Source organism: Vollenhovia emeryi, unplaced genomic scaffold (assembly GCF_000949405.1).
Source record: "Vollenhovia emeryi isolate VEMERY1.0 unplaced genomic scaffold, V.emery_V1.0 DF939124.1, whole genome shotgun sequence".
Taxonomy (NCBI): domain Eukaryota; kingdom Metazoa; phylum Arthropoda; class Insecta; order Hymenoptera; family Formicidae; genus Vollenhovia; species Vollenhovia emeryi.
Window position 1 is genome coordinate 837376 of NW_011967242.1, and position 16842 is coordinate 854217.

Below are 16842 nucleotides of genomic sequence, written 5' to 3' on the forward strand. Positions count from 1 at the left end.
GATCGCACCTTATGCATTCAGTATTACCTTAGATTGATAATCTAAAATTCCTCAAAACTGCTATACAAATTATGTTGGTAATGCAGAAATCTTCAAGATGGTTTGTAGCTGGTACGTAGTGAAAAGTTAGGTTAGGTTGTGCCTCGTTTACACTATCTGGTACGTCTTGACACGCGCGTTTAATCTGCAGAAGAAATTCTTTACGATTTCGACTTTTCCCTGAAGGATTATCAGTGTTTTACATTGCAACTACTTCTCGAGAGACATTATCGTTAGTTTTTCATATTCGAACTCTTAATCATTATAAACATGGACTCGAAGAGGATAACTCTGTCGAAGAGTATATTGGAAATGAAGGTGAGTGGGGAAAACAATCTTAGAAGATGGAGCATTGTGCGCGACAATATGTGGGTTTGTTTGCAGTTCATGAAACGGACAAAAGACAAAGTGGAGAAAGAACAATTTCAGGAAGAAGGAGAGGAGTACTTTGGTAACCAGCTTACGTCACGCATGAAGAAAGCATCGTAAGTATCAAAGTATCAAAGCCTTGCATCTTGATCAATAATAACAAATGTAAGTAAATTTGTGTGTTTTGCATGTTGACATATTATTGCACATGACTCAAATATTTTATTTCAGTGGCAGTATCGCTGCTATCAATCGCCTCTATTTTGTTTTAGTGGAAAGTTTCTTATGGAACCGAGCTACGTCTTCTGCGAGAAGCTTGTTGATGGTAGAATAAGTTTTCAAGGGATGAATCCGGCTATAGAGAAGTTAATGGAAGCGAGGAAGAATGCCAAGCAAGCCAAAGTAGAGGTGAAGCAGGATGCTGACATATCTGATGAACAGATGGCTGTTCAATGGAAGAAAATGCGAGCGAAATTTGATACTGTGAATAGGCGTAGAAAGCCGCAGCATAGGACGACAAATAACGAAGACGAACCATTCGACAAGAAACCGAAATTCTTGAAACCAGCAGACTGGAATCTACATTGTAAATAATCATATCATAATTATACATTTTACTCTAGACATATTAAACAAATGTGTTGTATAGTTTGTTTATTCAACGCTGATATGCATTTAGCACTTGATAAACGTTACTTTAACCATTGAATAAAAGTTATATATTTATATATTTTGCAAGCTCTTTCTATAAAGAATTTAAGACGTAGATCTCATACTGAACCAGAGTGAGCGTTTAAGCACAAAAACCGAAAATTCCGTAAAGATACGACCTTGCGGAAAAGATCGGTTGATATGCATCTAGCCGCATGCAATTTTCTTTGCTACGGAACCCGACGCGGCGAGTAACTCCTGAAATGTTTTCACGCACACGCCGTCGGTGCAGTCTTTTCTTATTCCTTCTTGCCAAAGCATATCGAAACTGTCCTCTGGAAATTCGTAACCAATATTCTCGAATATGCTTCGTATTTCTTCCTTGTCGCGAATCTATACAACAGATTGAATAATCTAAATTAGTATTTTCATTAATATTCATAGTTATTGTGTAAAAGTTGTATACACATAATATCTAAAACTATGAATATTAATTTTTAAACATATTTATACAGGAATTTTAGCGAATTTTCTAAGTGAGAAAATCACTTCGACTTTTGTAATTTCATACAATTTATTTCGAAATAAGAACAGCAATAGCTATATGATAATATATGTATAAAAGAATTCGATGATGTGAGATCAAGCGAGCTACCTTGAAAAAATCTATATGTGTCAAGCCGTATCTCGTGAATATGCTGGGCGATATTAAGCAATGAACGGAGGTTTGATCACCTAAATTCTCTGTGTCTGGATGTATACCGGCGCGCGGTAACATTGTAATCAGAAAATCCGATCTTTCGGATGGAAGTCCTGCTGCCCGTACTTCTATATTTTTTTAAAGTAAGTTTGTTTTCCAAATACTCGCTTCACTTTATAAAAGGAATATTCTACGGATATTTAGAAAGTCCTACTTGTGCTATCAGTTGTCTCAATATTTCCTATGCTGTCACTATATGTAGCTCGATCTGGACTCGCCACTGATGACTCTAAAATAATATCTTCTTACATTATCACTGTGTTATTATAAGCTAAATTAAAATTATTATTAATATTCAATTGTCACACGTAATGTTATCGTTTCTCTAGTTTACAAGTTTCTCCAGTCGATCAATTTTGCGAAAAAATTGGGAGATGTTACAAAGATTATCCGTAATTCATTCACGTTTTATCGTTGGTAGCACGGGTAAGCTGTGCTTCCAATTCAAGAGATTCAACAACTCCCTGTAATTAACACTTCCATCTTTGCGCAACTGCAACGCGTCCATTAACGGTACAAGAAAATTCTTGTTTGGATATATTCGATACTTGTCGAAAATCAGAAAAACTTTATCTTCAGGCAGAGTCCCGACATACTCCTGTGTGTATTAAAATTTTATAACAATTATATAATTATAAAAAAATGTAACTGTGATTCTCGTTTTTGGTCAATTTAATTAACGATTTATGTATTCTATTTATTTTGATGCGAATTTATAAATTAACATAAATTAATTTTACCGATGTAATAAATATATAAAATAATAATAATACACATAATATATATTATAAATGTATTAAAAAATGGACATATACTTTGTCCAGACAAGAAAACTCATCCTCTATGTCCAAGAATGGCACTTCCGGCATGCGATTTTTGAGTTTCCGACGAAAATCATTTAAATCTTGTAAACACTGCCACCAGAAAGGCGTTTGCTTGTTTAAATCGAAATCATGTAAAATGTGTGACACACCAAATTCATCTTTCACGGTCTTTCTACCGTGTACAACATCTACATAAAGACGTGACGATTCTGGATACCTTGATTCACAAATCTAGTTATTCTTTACAACGAGGCGGTATATTTGATTATTAATAAATTAAATTCTTATTTGTTTATTATACAAGAAAAGAAAATGTTAAGAAAAATCACAGTCTGTATATTATTTAATTTGTGACATTTCATAGTCTGAAAGGAATTAAATCTATGCACCTTAAGAATAACGTAAATAAAATATATTTTTGTATAATTAAAAAATGTAAAAAGAATAAAATGCAATTAGAAAAATAAAATTATTTCATTGAAACTTTGTGACGATTAAAATATTTGTATTTATCTGTTTTTTTTTCACATAATGAAAGGGGTTTGTTACGTAAGAGATTATTGAGATTTTTGCTTTCTCTCGTCATGTCATTATAAATTATATAATTATCGCAAGATTAACAATTGTTAGTTTAAATGACATTACTTGGCTTGTCCGACAAACGATCTAGTTCGCTCTATGAAATCGGCTTGTTGACAATTGATTAAAGTAACCGGTTCGTGATTAATCCAAGTCAAAATTCTTTTCACCCGAGATTCCGATCCTCGGCTCTTCGACGGTTTGCCAAATCTATAAGTATATTTATCAGGGGACGTTTTGTAACTGTAAGAAGAAGTCCCGATTATTATAAAAAAAAAACCCGCTCAGTCTGTCTCAATCTCTACATTTGCTTGGCCAATTATAATCTCATAAACATCTTATTGTTATATGATACTCGCTCTCTTGTAATTTGTTTTGTTGGCGCACAATAATTACGCCATTTTCCGTATTCAGAATATGCAGTGTCTTCTTGTATCGTTGCACTTCTCTCAATCTCAACTATTTGTTCCATAGTCGCTTCCACAAAAATCCAAATGAGAATTAATTATTACAAAAAGGTTAATTGTAACCCTTACGTTATAAGTAAACAAATACGATATGAATAATAATGACGTATGTACACATTCAGGTTACGTATACACACATACAGGAATAGAAGTATTGATTCTCCTCTTACATTATATCCGTGAAAAAAATCAACTTCACGATGTCAAAGTAATAGCGAATTCAGTCGCTTGCACTAGTGCGCACTGAGTGCACACTAAAGGCCTGTTTATAGTCAATTCTTATATTTAACTTTGTCTTAAATCATGTTCAAAGAGTATTTAGTCAAAAACTAATCCGCGTGAACGCTATACAGACCATTTTTCTGAATAAGAAATATTTCAAGAGGTATTTAAGACGATCCTTACATATAAAAATTGACTGAATAAACAAGTCTTAGTGTGCACTCAGTGTGCATTAGTGCAAGCAACCGAATTCGCTATAATGCAGACAGCATAGTTCTAAGGATGTAAAAATCGAAGCGCTCTTTTACCATAATTTCTCTAGTAGCACAGTGCATTGACCAAACGTTGGCCAATTTTTGATCGTATTGAGCCAATATTTTGAAAATGGGTATTTATTAAAATAATCGTATAGAATACTGAAAGTCTTCCTTTCAAATATGAACTGTTGAAGTGCAACAAGAAAATCTGACAATGAGAGGAGGAGCAGGCCTAGGCGGCATCGGGCAACGGCAGAGAAATCGTAAGGTAAGTGTCTTACATTTTTATTATTTGCTAATTGTGCAAAATAAAGCATCTGTTCTGTGCTTTCATTTTATTTATTCAAATGATTCGAACGTGGATTCGAATAAGTGTTAGAGACAAAACCATACGTATAAAATTTTGTGAGTTCATATTTGAAAGGAAGACTTTCAGTATTCTATATAATTATTTTAATAAATACCCATTTTCAAAAATATTAAATATAAAATATATTTAATACAATAGTCTGGATTTTACATAATTAGTCTATAATAATCGTATACATTTTTTTATTGTTACAGTTTAACATGTATAGTTAGCGATGTACAACTTTGCTGTTGCGAACCGTATCAGTGAGTGACAAATTATTTTTTATTTTAAATTGACGTTGCGCATACAATTACTTCTTCACGTGTATACAAATTCTTAAAAATATACAATGCTTGACCATAAACTGCGCGCTCGAAGCGCGCGTTTTATCGTTTCTAGTTATTTTAATAATTTTACATTTGAGGTCAATTAACACAAGATTAATATGTTAAATTAATACATGAATGTGTTAAACATTTAACACAAAAATTTTTATTGGCATATTTTTAACAAAAAAACACAAATTTTTCAACTGTGTGGGGCTGAAAAATAATTTATGACGCCTACTCGAGATTTTCGATCTTTTGACTTAATTAAAAAATTCGTGGGAAAAACGTTTTCAACGCAACGTTGACTCGATAAAATTCGTAGCCGTTCCTCGGTATTCTACCGCGACTTTCCGGGGATGCTGTATTGTCTCTCGCGAACGACAGTCAAGGAATTGCCTATATACGTTTCACACAATGCGCGATATCGCGTAACGGAATATACCGTGCCCGGTTTTGCAATGGAGCGGCAGAAACGGAATATAGCGCCTCGGCGACGTAACGTTATACGCGAGGGATATATCGAATGAAGTTGTTCGGCTGGTGCGCCGGCTTTTTTCCGCGTGTTAATTCCCCGAGATGGATTTGCCGGCGTTTAAAGAGCCGGCGGGAGTCTTGTTGCGCGCCGATTAATTACTCCGTTAATTACCTCCGTGCCCTCGCATTACGCAACAATGTAAATAGATAGTTGCGTGCTCTTGAGTAATCTGCGATATTTAGCATTCCTCCTCTCCACGTGTACGCGTTGTTTTTCAATTCGCGGTGCATATTAATAGCGCGAGCAGAGAACGATTATTTACCCACGCGATTATTTACTCTCAGATAGCTAAATAAGTCGGGAGCGATGTGCGCTACGAGTTTTTCCGGAAGGAAAGCGAGGGAATTAATATAATTGCGCGTGCAACGATAAACGTAGGCGCGATGCACTGGCGGAGCGCGACGGGGCGCGTCTCGCCGATGTATGTACCGTCCATGTGACAGAACGCTGTTTAAAATAGTTTAAATGCCATTACAAGTAATATTCTCGCCGTTTATCGTCGCAGTTTCGCAGAATTCGTACAATGTGGCGCGTTTGTCGACGCACCGTTATCCGGGAAAGCAATTGGCGCGCTCGCGCTCGTTGCACCACTTTCCGAGATTTAATGTATTCTTACAGCTGTGCCACGTCAAGATCATGATGCAATAATATTGGCTGTTTCGCCTTGTTTTCCAGATGAAATATCGGGCCGTTAATTGCCGCGGCATGTAGCTCGCCTTGAACGAGTCCCCGGCTCTTCCCTTTCAGAGGATGGCCGTGCATCGAAAATCGCGACCCGTCATGACCGCGGGAATCGCTAGTTATAAAATCCCTCCATTATTTCGGTCGCGCCGCGCCGTTTTTATTTACTTCGTGAAAGCTGAAAGCACGGTCTTATACATACAGGTCTGGAAACTCCGGTGGTGAGGGTGTTGTCACTTATAGCGTTTTTCGACCGACTGGAACTGACATGGGTTTTAGCGATCCCGGAGCGATTGATCCTGGCTTAGTCGAAAACGCTATTGCTGTCCATGATTCGTATAGTTCTAATATCCGACGGCAGGACAGTGGGGAATGAGACGTATATTCATATCAACATTTATCACCTCCCAGAATATTGACCTTTCCTCCTGGACACCCTGTATAGACAGCGTCCTTATGGGCGCGTTGAAGACTACACTGAAGGATAGAGATATTGCGTGAGCTGTGCTTTCTCTTTCGCTCTTTGTTAAGAGTGCGGAGTTCAACTGTTTCGAGGTATTCTTCTTCGCCTTTCTTTCAGAAAAGTTAGAAAGAGAAGAGAACTCTTCGAAGCCGTTCTCGTTTTCTCGTCTCCTTATTTCCTCCACCAACGCGCATGTTAGACAAAGACACACTTACTCAGACTGGAGACCCTCAAGGGAGGGTCTAGAAAACGTCCGCCATGCATCAAATCTAGTGACTTTTAGTTCAGTTTAAATTTTCTACAAAAAAATTGACTTGAAATAGAAGTTTGTGGAAAATTTTGGATTATTATTTATCTTCGTTGAAACAGTAATTTTTTTGTAAAGATATCTACGAAATATAGTACCACAAATTACAATGTTCTCCAATGAAGAAACTATTGCAAGTGATATTTCATGAAAATGTACAATTATGTAAACATTCGTACAAAACTTCACTAGTCTTAAAAATTTGGGAAACAACAAAATCTTACAGAATTAAAACATCTGCTTACTTGTAGAATACTACAAAAATTAACAAAGGTGTTTCAATTCTAGCACTTTTATGTTTTTATAACACCTTTTAAATTTACGTAGAATTTCTTAGATTCTGGCGGTATAATTTTTTTTTCTAGAATTTTGTAGAATTATTTCCGGCAGGGTTGCGTTTCCAGACTCTCTCTTGACGGTCTCTAACTCAGCTTATCGCTCTCTCACTTTAATGTAGTCTTCAATTCTTCTCACGGGACGCGCAGTCTATTTGTATAAGTCTATGATAGGGAGCTATCAATTTCCAGTCCATCAAGCAGCATATACCCCCACCGCTAAAAATCGGCCCGAGTTTCCAGACCCTGTATGTAAGACCGTGACTGAAAGATATCGCGAGATCTCACGGCGATTATTTGTCAACAAGATAAATAAGACTATCAAAGTTCTAGCCTTCTGATTATAATTAATCAAACGTGACGAAGTCCGAGCGCAGTGGAGTGGAAACGAATGCCACTTTCATAGGAGGAATTTGAATATTATTCTGAAAAGCTGTAGTCAAGACAAATCGTCATGTTCGGAAATTAATATCCGCGGCATAATTTGGTTTCGCGAGAGGCCGCGCAGCTAAAAGGAACGATATTTGGAATGTAGTTCTACGGTGCGTCAACTATCTCGAACGCATCCGCGTCGAATTATCGGAATGCAGAATTAATGGCCGATCGAATCTTTCTCTTTTTACGTCCATTAACCCATTAATTTCCACGCACATATTGATTAATGAAACAAGCTGCACGTGGCAAGGACGGCACAGCTGTTCCACGTTCGTACGGAGTGCATCCATGCCAGTTATTAACGTTACGCACGTTTCGGTTTACTTAGGACACGTCCAATCATCCATACGTCTCTTCTATCCTACCTATCCACGGTGTACGATTAAATTCCGATTACGTTTAATGCTTGTATTATGGCGAGGAGTGATTATCGGCCGCGGCGACTTGTCCTTTCAAAAGGTGCGGCGCCGCCGTGGAGAAAAACCGCGCACGGGAGGATGCGTTGCCGCTGAATCTTGGACGACCGAGAGCGCAACGGATGCGTTTATTTTCCAGAACACGCTCGGCGTGTTATTTCCAGAAAAGCGCGCGCTACCAAGATTACAGACAATTTGCGCGATAGGTATGTCGATGATTGGTCCAGCCGTGCTCGGGGTGGAAGGGAATCCTGATACGAATCTCTCGCGGCACAATGTGACTTTCCTTCCTGGAGAGAACGCCCCCCCCCCCCTACCTCTTCCCGCGCGGCTGGAATCCTATAACGGAATCCTGACGCGGCAATTAAAGCTCGATCTATTGATTGGGGAATGATTAGTGCCAAGACGACGAAGCTAACCGGCCGCTCCCTTTCTATCACTCGCCGGTCTTTTTGCAAGTGAGGAAATGAAGAGATTGCTGCGCTTTGAGAATTGCAATTCCGCAATACGAAAGGCAAGCGGAAGCAAATGAGACACGATACGGAGAACGATTTTCCGTGAATTTCATTTTTCAAATGTAATTACGAGTTATTAAATATGCTACGCAAAAATAAGATTATACACTGAAAAAAAAATCTGATTGATTCAACCAATCGTCTGTTAGAAAATGGACGAATCAGAATTCCTTTAGGACTTACCAGAATTCTAGGATTTACCATGAAAGATATTTTCTAACCAGAAGTTTGCTAGACTTCACTACAAATCTGGTAAATCCTAAAGGAATTCTGATTCGTCCATTTTCTAACAGACGACTGGTTGAATCTATCAGATTTTTTTTTCAGTATATTAACTTGCGCATTAATGCCGTTCTATTAGATGTTATCGAATAACATCAAATCAAGTAAATACACACGTAACAGAATTTCAGGAGCGAAGCTTAAATAGTACAAAATCAAGCAGGATCGAAATTAATGTAAATTTAACATGCACATGGCAAATTATAGCGTACAGAAATTGTATTAACGGCGTAGATCACTGCAACTGTCGATCCTCGGTAATTTAGAATAGCGTCTACTTGAACTGGTCTACTTAACGTCCACTTTTTATTTTACATTAGCGAGGAACATGCGCTCACTACGAGTTTCATGAGGAGAGAAAGAGAGAGAGAGAGAGGGGGACGAAAGCTCGGATATGGTAAGCAGGCAGTCTTGTTGTTCGTCTTGTACGTGCTAAATATTTGAGTCAGGTTGTCGTCGACATTAAACGACGAGCAAACATCGCCGATATACTGCGGAAGAAAACGTTGCTCGTTTATCAAGTGCAAACAAGGCACCGTTCAGTCTGCCTGCCTCGCATCATCCCTGAGAGTAAGTTGTTATTCAGGCAGTTCGGATAAAATCCTCGTGTCGTCACGGTAATTTTGAATTTGACAAAAGCGATTCGGCGCTTCCGTCTTTTAACGCAAATTTAAATGTGTATAATTTTTCATCCTTTTTAACATGTTTCACACATATAAATATATATATATATATATATTGAAAATAGTGTCTCTAATCTATGCTAGTTTGCGTTTAAACTAAACTAAAGTAAGATTTAGTGGCAATCAGTATATCATTAATTAAATTTCTCGGTGTTATGTTTTGAGAGAGGATGCCAATTTCATATGGAATACTTATTTATATAACAAAATCAATTTCGCACGGTATCTGAGAATGTGAGAGGTGAACGCACGAATATTTTACCCGGCGAAAGATTTGTTGGTACGTGTACAGATTAATCTCTTCGCTATCAGATAGTTTTGCGAAGGTACGCGAACAAATTAGAGAAATAGAGAAGTGAGAACAATCCTATCTGAAGAAATCGTATCTGTGAGCGAGCGTAAAGTTAAAAAGGCTCAAGGATCTCGGCTGAGAGGAACTCGAGCTCTCATCCAGCTGTGCGGCTCCGCGAGACGGATTTTTAAGTTACAGCCTCGTGCAAAGAGAGAAGCGCTAAACGACGGGCGTTTGAAATCGCGTCGTCGCATCGTTGCATTTTAAGCAGCAGCTCCCAAACCGAACAAGCGAGAGTAATAATGAACCAGTGGGGTGAATATTACAAGGACAGATAAGAATGGCACGTGCTTCGCGCCACGCGTATCTTTATTTCTATCTCTGAAGTCGCATTTGGACCTAAAGAGTTGTGATATTCCTCCCCGTAACAGGAGGCTTACGTTATCTTATCTTTAGAATATCATAAAAATCAATAAAAATGAGGTATTATTTTTCGCAAGAGACTTAAAATTAAAATTATTTTATCACTAACATCCTGTCCCGGCTCGTACACCTTTATTACTTCGTATTTGCACACGTTGGAGCCTTGTGAATTTTATTAATCATAAAAACCATTTTTCAATTATCAAGCAAGGCCATTATTCTAAAGCCCACTTCTTAGATTAACGAATCAAAAAGTCCACTCCGTTCTCACTTGTTATTTCTTTAACCAGAGTTCAATTTTCAATATGTTATGTTATAGCTTTACATATATAATATATATAATATAAATATATATAAGTTTTCTTTAAATAATTATATTGTTAGATTTAAGATTAACTGTCAGAGGTGTGAAAAAATGGAAAGCATAAAAGAAGAAATATTTTTACAGAGAGAATCAGAATCATTATTTATTACACGAGAGAGAGAGAGAGGGGGGGGGGAGAGAAGAAAAAGGAGACAAGAAACAGATTATATTAACAGAGGACCAATATTTCTTATGACGAGTATTCCTTTGGGAACCCCTGATAACAGACATGGTGACGTATTGGTACGAAACAGTGTCAGCAAGCAGGATCGACGTGTGCTGGGCAAAACGGTAACCGAGCGCGGAACAATATTTGCCCGATAACCAGTCTGGAAAACGTTCTCACCGTGTGCTAATGGATTTAGCGATGGCAGGACCACGTGCTTCGTTCCGAACGAACGAGCGTAGCTCCACACGCGCGGCCGGCACGCGCGTGCTGTGCCAATGTCTATTTGCCGCGCCGCGTGTTTCACCGGCGATGATCGATGAGATTTTTATTCACATACGAGCAAACAACGGTGAGCCAGGACCCCGTGCGTTTCATCTACCGTGAGAGAGCTCGATCGACGGCGGCATCGGATCGTTTCAATTCGGGTCGGATCCTCGCGATCATCTACAGTCCCCGTTATTTCGCAGTGCGTCCAAGATTTATCATGGTATTTCCACCGTTATGCATTTCCTGAGAACCTTTCAACAGATGTAATTACGGTGTAACACGTAATGCTGTGCACTCTATATACGTACAGAGGAAAGTCCCCTAATATGGGATAACGGGGTTTCTGTTACATTAATAGGCATCATCTGCTGATTCCACCGCGACTTAATTGCCCTTGGGGCGAAATCGGTTTAGTGGAAAATTCATTGGCAGATTGTGTAATCGTTGTGAAAAAAGATTTGTGATTCAATTTGGGTGTTGAAAACCTGGTATCTCATATATAGAAACCTATCTCATAATAGAGGACATTACTCTATGTTTCATCGCTTTCTGTAGAATGTGTCCAGTCAGATATGTTTAGGAAGGTTCATTTTAAGAAAGCGTAGGGGAAATATAAATAGATAAAAATTTAAACCTATAGACGGAGGAGGAAGGAAAATAAACATTGAATAAAAAATATAATTTAAAAAATAATCTTTTGAGGACAGAACGGAGGTATAGAATAAAAATGTGGAATTGCACATATTTCATGGTGGTATTTTAAAAAGTGAACATTCGATCGGTGTATTTCTCCCGGAATTGGCCTACAAAAAGAAATCCAAGGAAGAGAAATGTCTGCGAAATAAAAGAGTTTTTCAGTTATCTCTCTGAAATATTAACTCATTTATCGAAACAAATGAATGGATCGAAAAGTTAATTATAGCCGATTTCTATTTCGAATTCTTTAACCGTAGATTCATCCTGTTAAAGAGATAGTTCGTCCATCCGAACCTTTCAACGTGCCGCTCGTCTAATTATCGCGACCCTGATAAGGCGTGAACGGTAATGCATCTTGATATCGCTTTCACTCCGGATCAGTATTTCTTCCGCATTTTTGCGACACCGAGCGAAATTCAGGTGATTTAGTCGTCGTACTTGATTACTTTACAAACACTCTCTTGAGAATAGAGAAACATTTTTCTCTCTCAAGTGGTTTCTTTAATCTACTTTATTATAAGTCGCTACATAGACTCAAAATCATTGTATAATGAGAGAGAGAGAGAGAGAGAGAGAGAGATACGATAATATATATATCTTATTAAAATCTTTATTATTTGATAATATTTCATCATATTTTATTTTATAAATAAAAACTCTCCTCTATAAGATTTTCGAAAGACCATGCGTGTGTGTCGGTGAACATTCCATGTAATGTTTTTTTCTTGCGAATTTTTTAAGTCCATGTTTCATGCATCAAATAAACGGCGTCGCCAATTCGACGTTCGATACTTTCAAGGAACTCGTTTCGACCTTCACACTTGTGCCGTTATAATATATTGCTCTTTGGATGACTTCGAAGTAGCGGCAGCAGTTTCAGCTTGTTCTCCATCATCATCCGTCACACGTGTTCATAGGTCGGGTTCATCAATTTGACGGAGGGAGAGATCGATTTCCTTACGCTTGGGCCTGAGATAATACGGCCGGAAGTAGTGCCGTTCTCGTGTCTATAATCACACCGTAACGGAACCGCAATGATGGACACCGCGTCGAACCAACTTTTTCATTAATGTTGATTACGGGTTAATCACTTGCATTTTTGAGCAACCATCAGGCCAACTAACGATTTGCAATTGGAAAACGTATCTTGGAAACATTACGATCGTCGACTTGACCTTTTAGATATGAAATACGCTTGAAAAGAGAGAAAAGGCATCCCTTGCGTAGTATTTTCCTATAGTTTTACAGTGTTATTTGATTATTATTGTTCATTCAAAAACGATACTAGGTAATTCGAAATATCATTTCAATTACTTTATTGTCTTTTTTCAGGGTTGAATAGTGTCTAAGTAGTTGAAAAGATAGAAGTTAAATAATTTTAACTTAATTTAGTTACATTTTATCGGTAACTTTTGACTTTTAATTTCCTTCTCTCTTAGGCCCGGTTTTTAATTTTCTGGTTGATTGTTAACCAGAGGTTATTCGACTCTCTGTCTCTATTTAGAATAACAATATAAAGAAAGATAGAGGGTCTGGTTAATTGTTAACCACAAGTTAGTCGATTCTGCAGCTGTTTCTATGTTATTATCTGAGAGGAGACAGAGAGTCGACTAACATCTGGTTAAGAATTAACCAGAAAATGAAAAACCGGGCCTTAAAATTAGCCATGCCATAAACAGAGGCGCCGCGAGATGCCGTGCGTCTGCCTACATTAGTAAGTCTCTGAGATTTTATGTAAAAATAAAACATTTAGCTTTTGACTTTTTAATTTTTTTATTATTAACTTAACTCTTAGTTTAATTAATTGCATTACGATTTAACTTGTATCTTAACTAATGTAAGTTAAATTTTCAAGGCTGTTAACTTTAACTTGGTTAAAAAGAAGATAACTTACCCAACCCTGGTCTTTTTAAATATTATTGCTGCAGCAATATCATCGCATTGATATGCGGCAACATATTTTCCTCGATGTGATCCTATTGATAATTCGAGGCATCAAATCTACTTTTGCAACATTTCATCGGGAACAATCCTTGTTGGAATTCGTCATTTAGATAAAGTTCTCGAGGATGAAATCCATTCCAGGCAACGAGGCGTGTAATTGCTGGTGTAAAAAATATATCGCCGTCATAAAAGAAAAGGTATTAAAATTCGACATGTGTGCGTGTGTGTTTATGGAACCTAGAGTACATACACCGTGCACGGCCCGGAGTATGCACTCACACACCAAGGCCGTTATCACCGCTCGCGCGCGTGTGCGCGCGTCGTAATTTTAGAATCAAGGAAACTAAGCTAATGATATCCGACGATATGTCATTTCTGTCTTAGACACTCCCTAATTCGGTACCGATTTACATTCTCTCTAGGCAGATAAGAATCCAAGTATGCGCCATTATCGCGATCTCTTACAGAATTTCCCTGTCGCGAAATCACCTTTGCGCGATAAAATATCGCTGCGCTGCGATTGCAAAACTTTCGCAAATATAACGTGTAAAATGTAAAAGGATAATGTCATTTGTTTCGTAGTTAACGTTTTGATAGAAACTATTAATTTTAATCCTTCGATGGATTGTTTGACTTTCGCCAAATCTCGAAAAATTCTGACTAATAAAAATTACAGTAGTGACCGTGTGGAACGAAATCGGAAAAATTAAATTCAGAATAAAAGTTAACAAACATTTGAATTTCTCGTGTAACGCGATTTGGCAAATGTAGAATTAAATCATTATTGCAATAAGTTATATAAATATGACTGTATGAAGTTTTTCCTCTAAAACAGCACTTACATCGACGTATAAAAATATAGGATTGATTAAGATCGTCTAATTAAGATCCTTGAACGTAAATGGTAATATATTAGTAGAATAAATTTAAATTCATTCCGACAGTTTTGATCCATTAATAAGATATTAATTATATACACTATGTTCTCTTCAAAAGGTAAACTACGAAGCGTAATTGCCATGTTCCGGTAAGCGAATAAAAGGTGTAATGATCACCTCTCAGTTCTATTGCAAATTATAAGAATCTTCACTCACGTGATTCAGCGTACGCAATTTTTTTCAATAATGTTTTCTTGGCGCGAAGGCCTTGATAAAATGTATGTATAAAATTCTACGAAGAGTATCACATCAAAATGCAAATATTTCACAATTCCGCGAATTTTACGTATTTTATTTTGATCCCTGAATTCCTCGCTTTCGTAAATAATGGCAGTTTTTTAAGTCTCTCACTTTAAACGGCTTTGGATAGATTTTTTAATGTGTCTATTTGTTTTCTAAAATTCTAAAATTTCTAAATTATTATGAATTTTTAATTTCTTTTAAACTTTTTTCTAAATTTTGTTAACAAGCGCTCGGAGCACACATTTATCTTTACGTACAAGAGTGTATATTTACATTATCTTATATGTATATAATCCGTGTGCGTATGCAGATAAAGAAAAAACTGCGCACATTTTATTCCCCTCCTTTAGTAATACCAATTGATAATATTAGTCAAATATGTTTGACAAACGGGCTGTCGGCGAGTGATATTGCAGAAAATCCCGTTCGTTCTTTCGATTTCGATGTTCTCTTACTATGCCACACTCGACGATTATAAACATAATGCGCTAACGATTATCCGTTTAACTCACTGACAGCTGACATTAGCACACGAATTCCCGTGCGAAGCGGCCGCGCGTTCTCTCGCGCATTGCTTCTGATACTCCCAGTTCTATCTGCGCTTACCTTTCTACAGGTGATAGGACCATAACATGTACAAGCAGTTCCAAAGATACGAACGCGTTTTCGCAATGTACAATTTAATTTCTCATCGAGGTGTTACCACACGATAATTGGCTCTTCTTTCCTCATCTTTTAGTTTTCTTTTCTATCGAAATGGTAAAAAAGAACAGGAAATTTTTATCTTGACAAAGTTAAATTTTTATCTTGATGAAGTTCACCCTAACAGTTTTGTTCCTAATGCAGCGAATTGATAAGAATGAATCGTCCTGTACAAGAATTAGAATGCCAGGTATATATTATAGATATATTTCCTCATTTTACGCCACAATTTATTTCCACGTCAAGCAAACTGAGGTTTCTACATTTCATTTGTCTACGGTTTCCAGAAAAAGCGATCAGTATGAGGCCAAACGAGCTGAGATGAATTTTAATTGTCTACACAATCTATTGTACACTCCCAATCCACTTATGATTCAGCCCGAATGCAGTATCTGTCATTAATTTAAATCGTCAACTAGAAAAATCACTTTGTATATGTTTATATTCCATAATCCTGTTTGTTCTTATTCAATCTTTTTTCTTTGCTCATGACCGATTGCACTATTTTTATCGAATATTTCAAATACACTGATAGAAAAATATGTACCATTTGAAACTATAATTGCATAGTAATTATAGTCAGGAATATCATTTGTATAGTATTTACTACTATAATATTAGTAATATAGACACAGTGATGCCGACTATTTAAAACATTTACTATAAAATATAAGCTTTTAACTATTATTCTGTTAAAATATCCAGGCAATGAATAGTAAATTAGTTACTTATTTTTACACAGTAAATACAATCAAAATAATAGTAAACTTAACTACATCTCTATCATCCGCCTTACTAATCACATGGTAAACAAAAGTGAAGTGGTTCGAAATTACCTCATTGAAGGAACGCGCGGTATAAGACTTTCTCGTAAGAAGAAAACCGCATAGGGTGTTAAAAATACGGATAAGTTTATACATTTGTATAAGATTACTTATCTTTTCTTCGAAAGATGCTTTCTTGTACTTTCTTCGAGTGCGAAGAGATTACATATAGTTGTTCGAAATTTTATTTGTGGTTGCTGTTGCAATATTTATAGTACACCTTACCAAATGAAAGGCTCGTTTTGGTTTATAACAACCATATCGTAAGTTGCATGGACCAATATTGTATCTATCAGAACTATAATACATTGTTAGGTCAACCATAACTTACGCAGTTGGGAGAATGATAAAAATGTGGTTGGCTCCTGAAACGACTATAAATTATAGTGAAACTGTGGTGGCTGCAACCTTTTCTTTTCCATCAATCGCGTATACGCGATCCAAGTATTCTACGTAAGTGTAACTATATACACTGATAG

General features: G+C 36.9%; 2 protein-coding genes across 2 annotated transcripts; one reads left to right on the top strand and one right to left on the bottom strand.

The window, feature by feature from the left end:
• Nucleotides 1–106: 106 nt before the first annotated feature.
• Nucleotides 107–1136, top strand: LOC105569349 (M-phase phosphoprotein 6). The gene is made up of 3 exons (XM_012025741.1): nucleotides 107–357; nucleotides 424–524; nucleotides 681–1136. The coding sequence occupies exons 1-3, from the start codon at nucleotides 310–312 to the stop codon at nucleotides 1000–1002; spliced, it is 471 nt and encodes a 156-aa protein (XP_011881131.1). The 5' UTR covers nucleotides 107–309; the 3' UTR covers nucleotides 1003–1136.
• Nucleotides 1137–1266: 130 nt separating this feature from the next.
• LOC105569503 (EF-hand domain-containing family member B-like) lies at nucleotides 1267–3623 on the bottom strand. Its single transcript, XM_012026018.1, has 7 exons — nucleotides 3619–3623; nucleotides 3289–3465; nucleotides 2635–2860; nucleotides 2225–2417; nucleotides 1974–2048; nucleotides 1715–1887; nucleotides 1267–1452 (listed from the first exon to the last, which is right to left on the bottom strand). The coding sequence occupies exons 1-7, from the start codon at nucleotides 3621–3623 to the stop codon at nucleotides 1267–1269; spliced, it is 1035 nt and encodes a 344-aa protein (XP_011881408.1).
• Between the last annotated feature and the right edge of the window lie 13219 nt (nucleotides 3624–16842).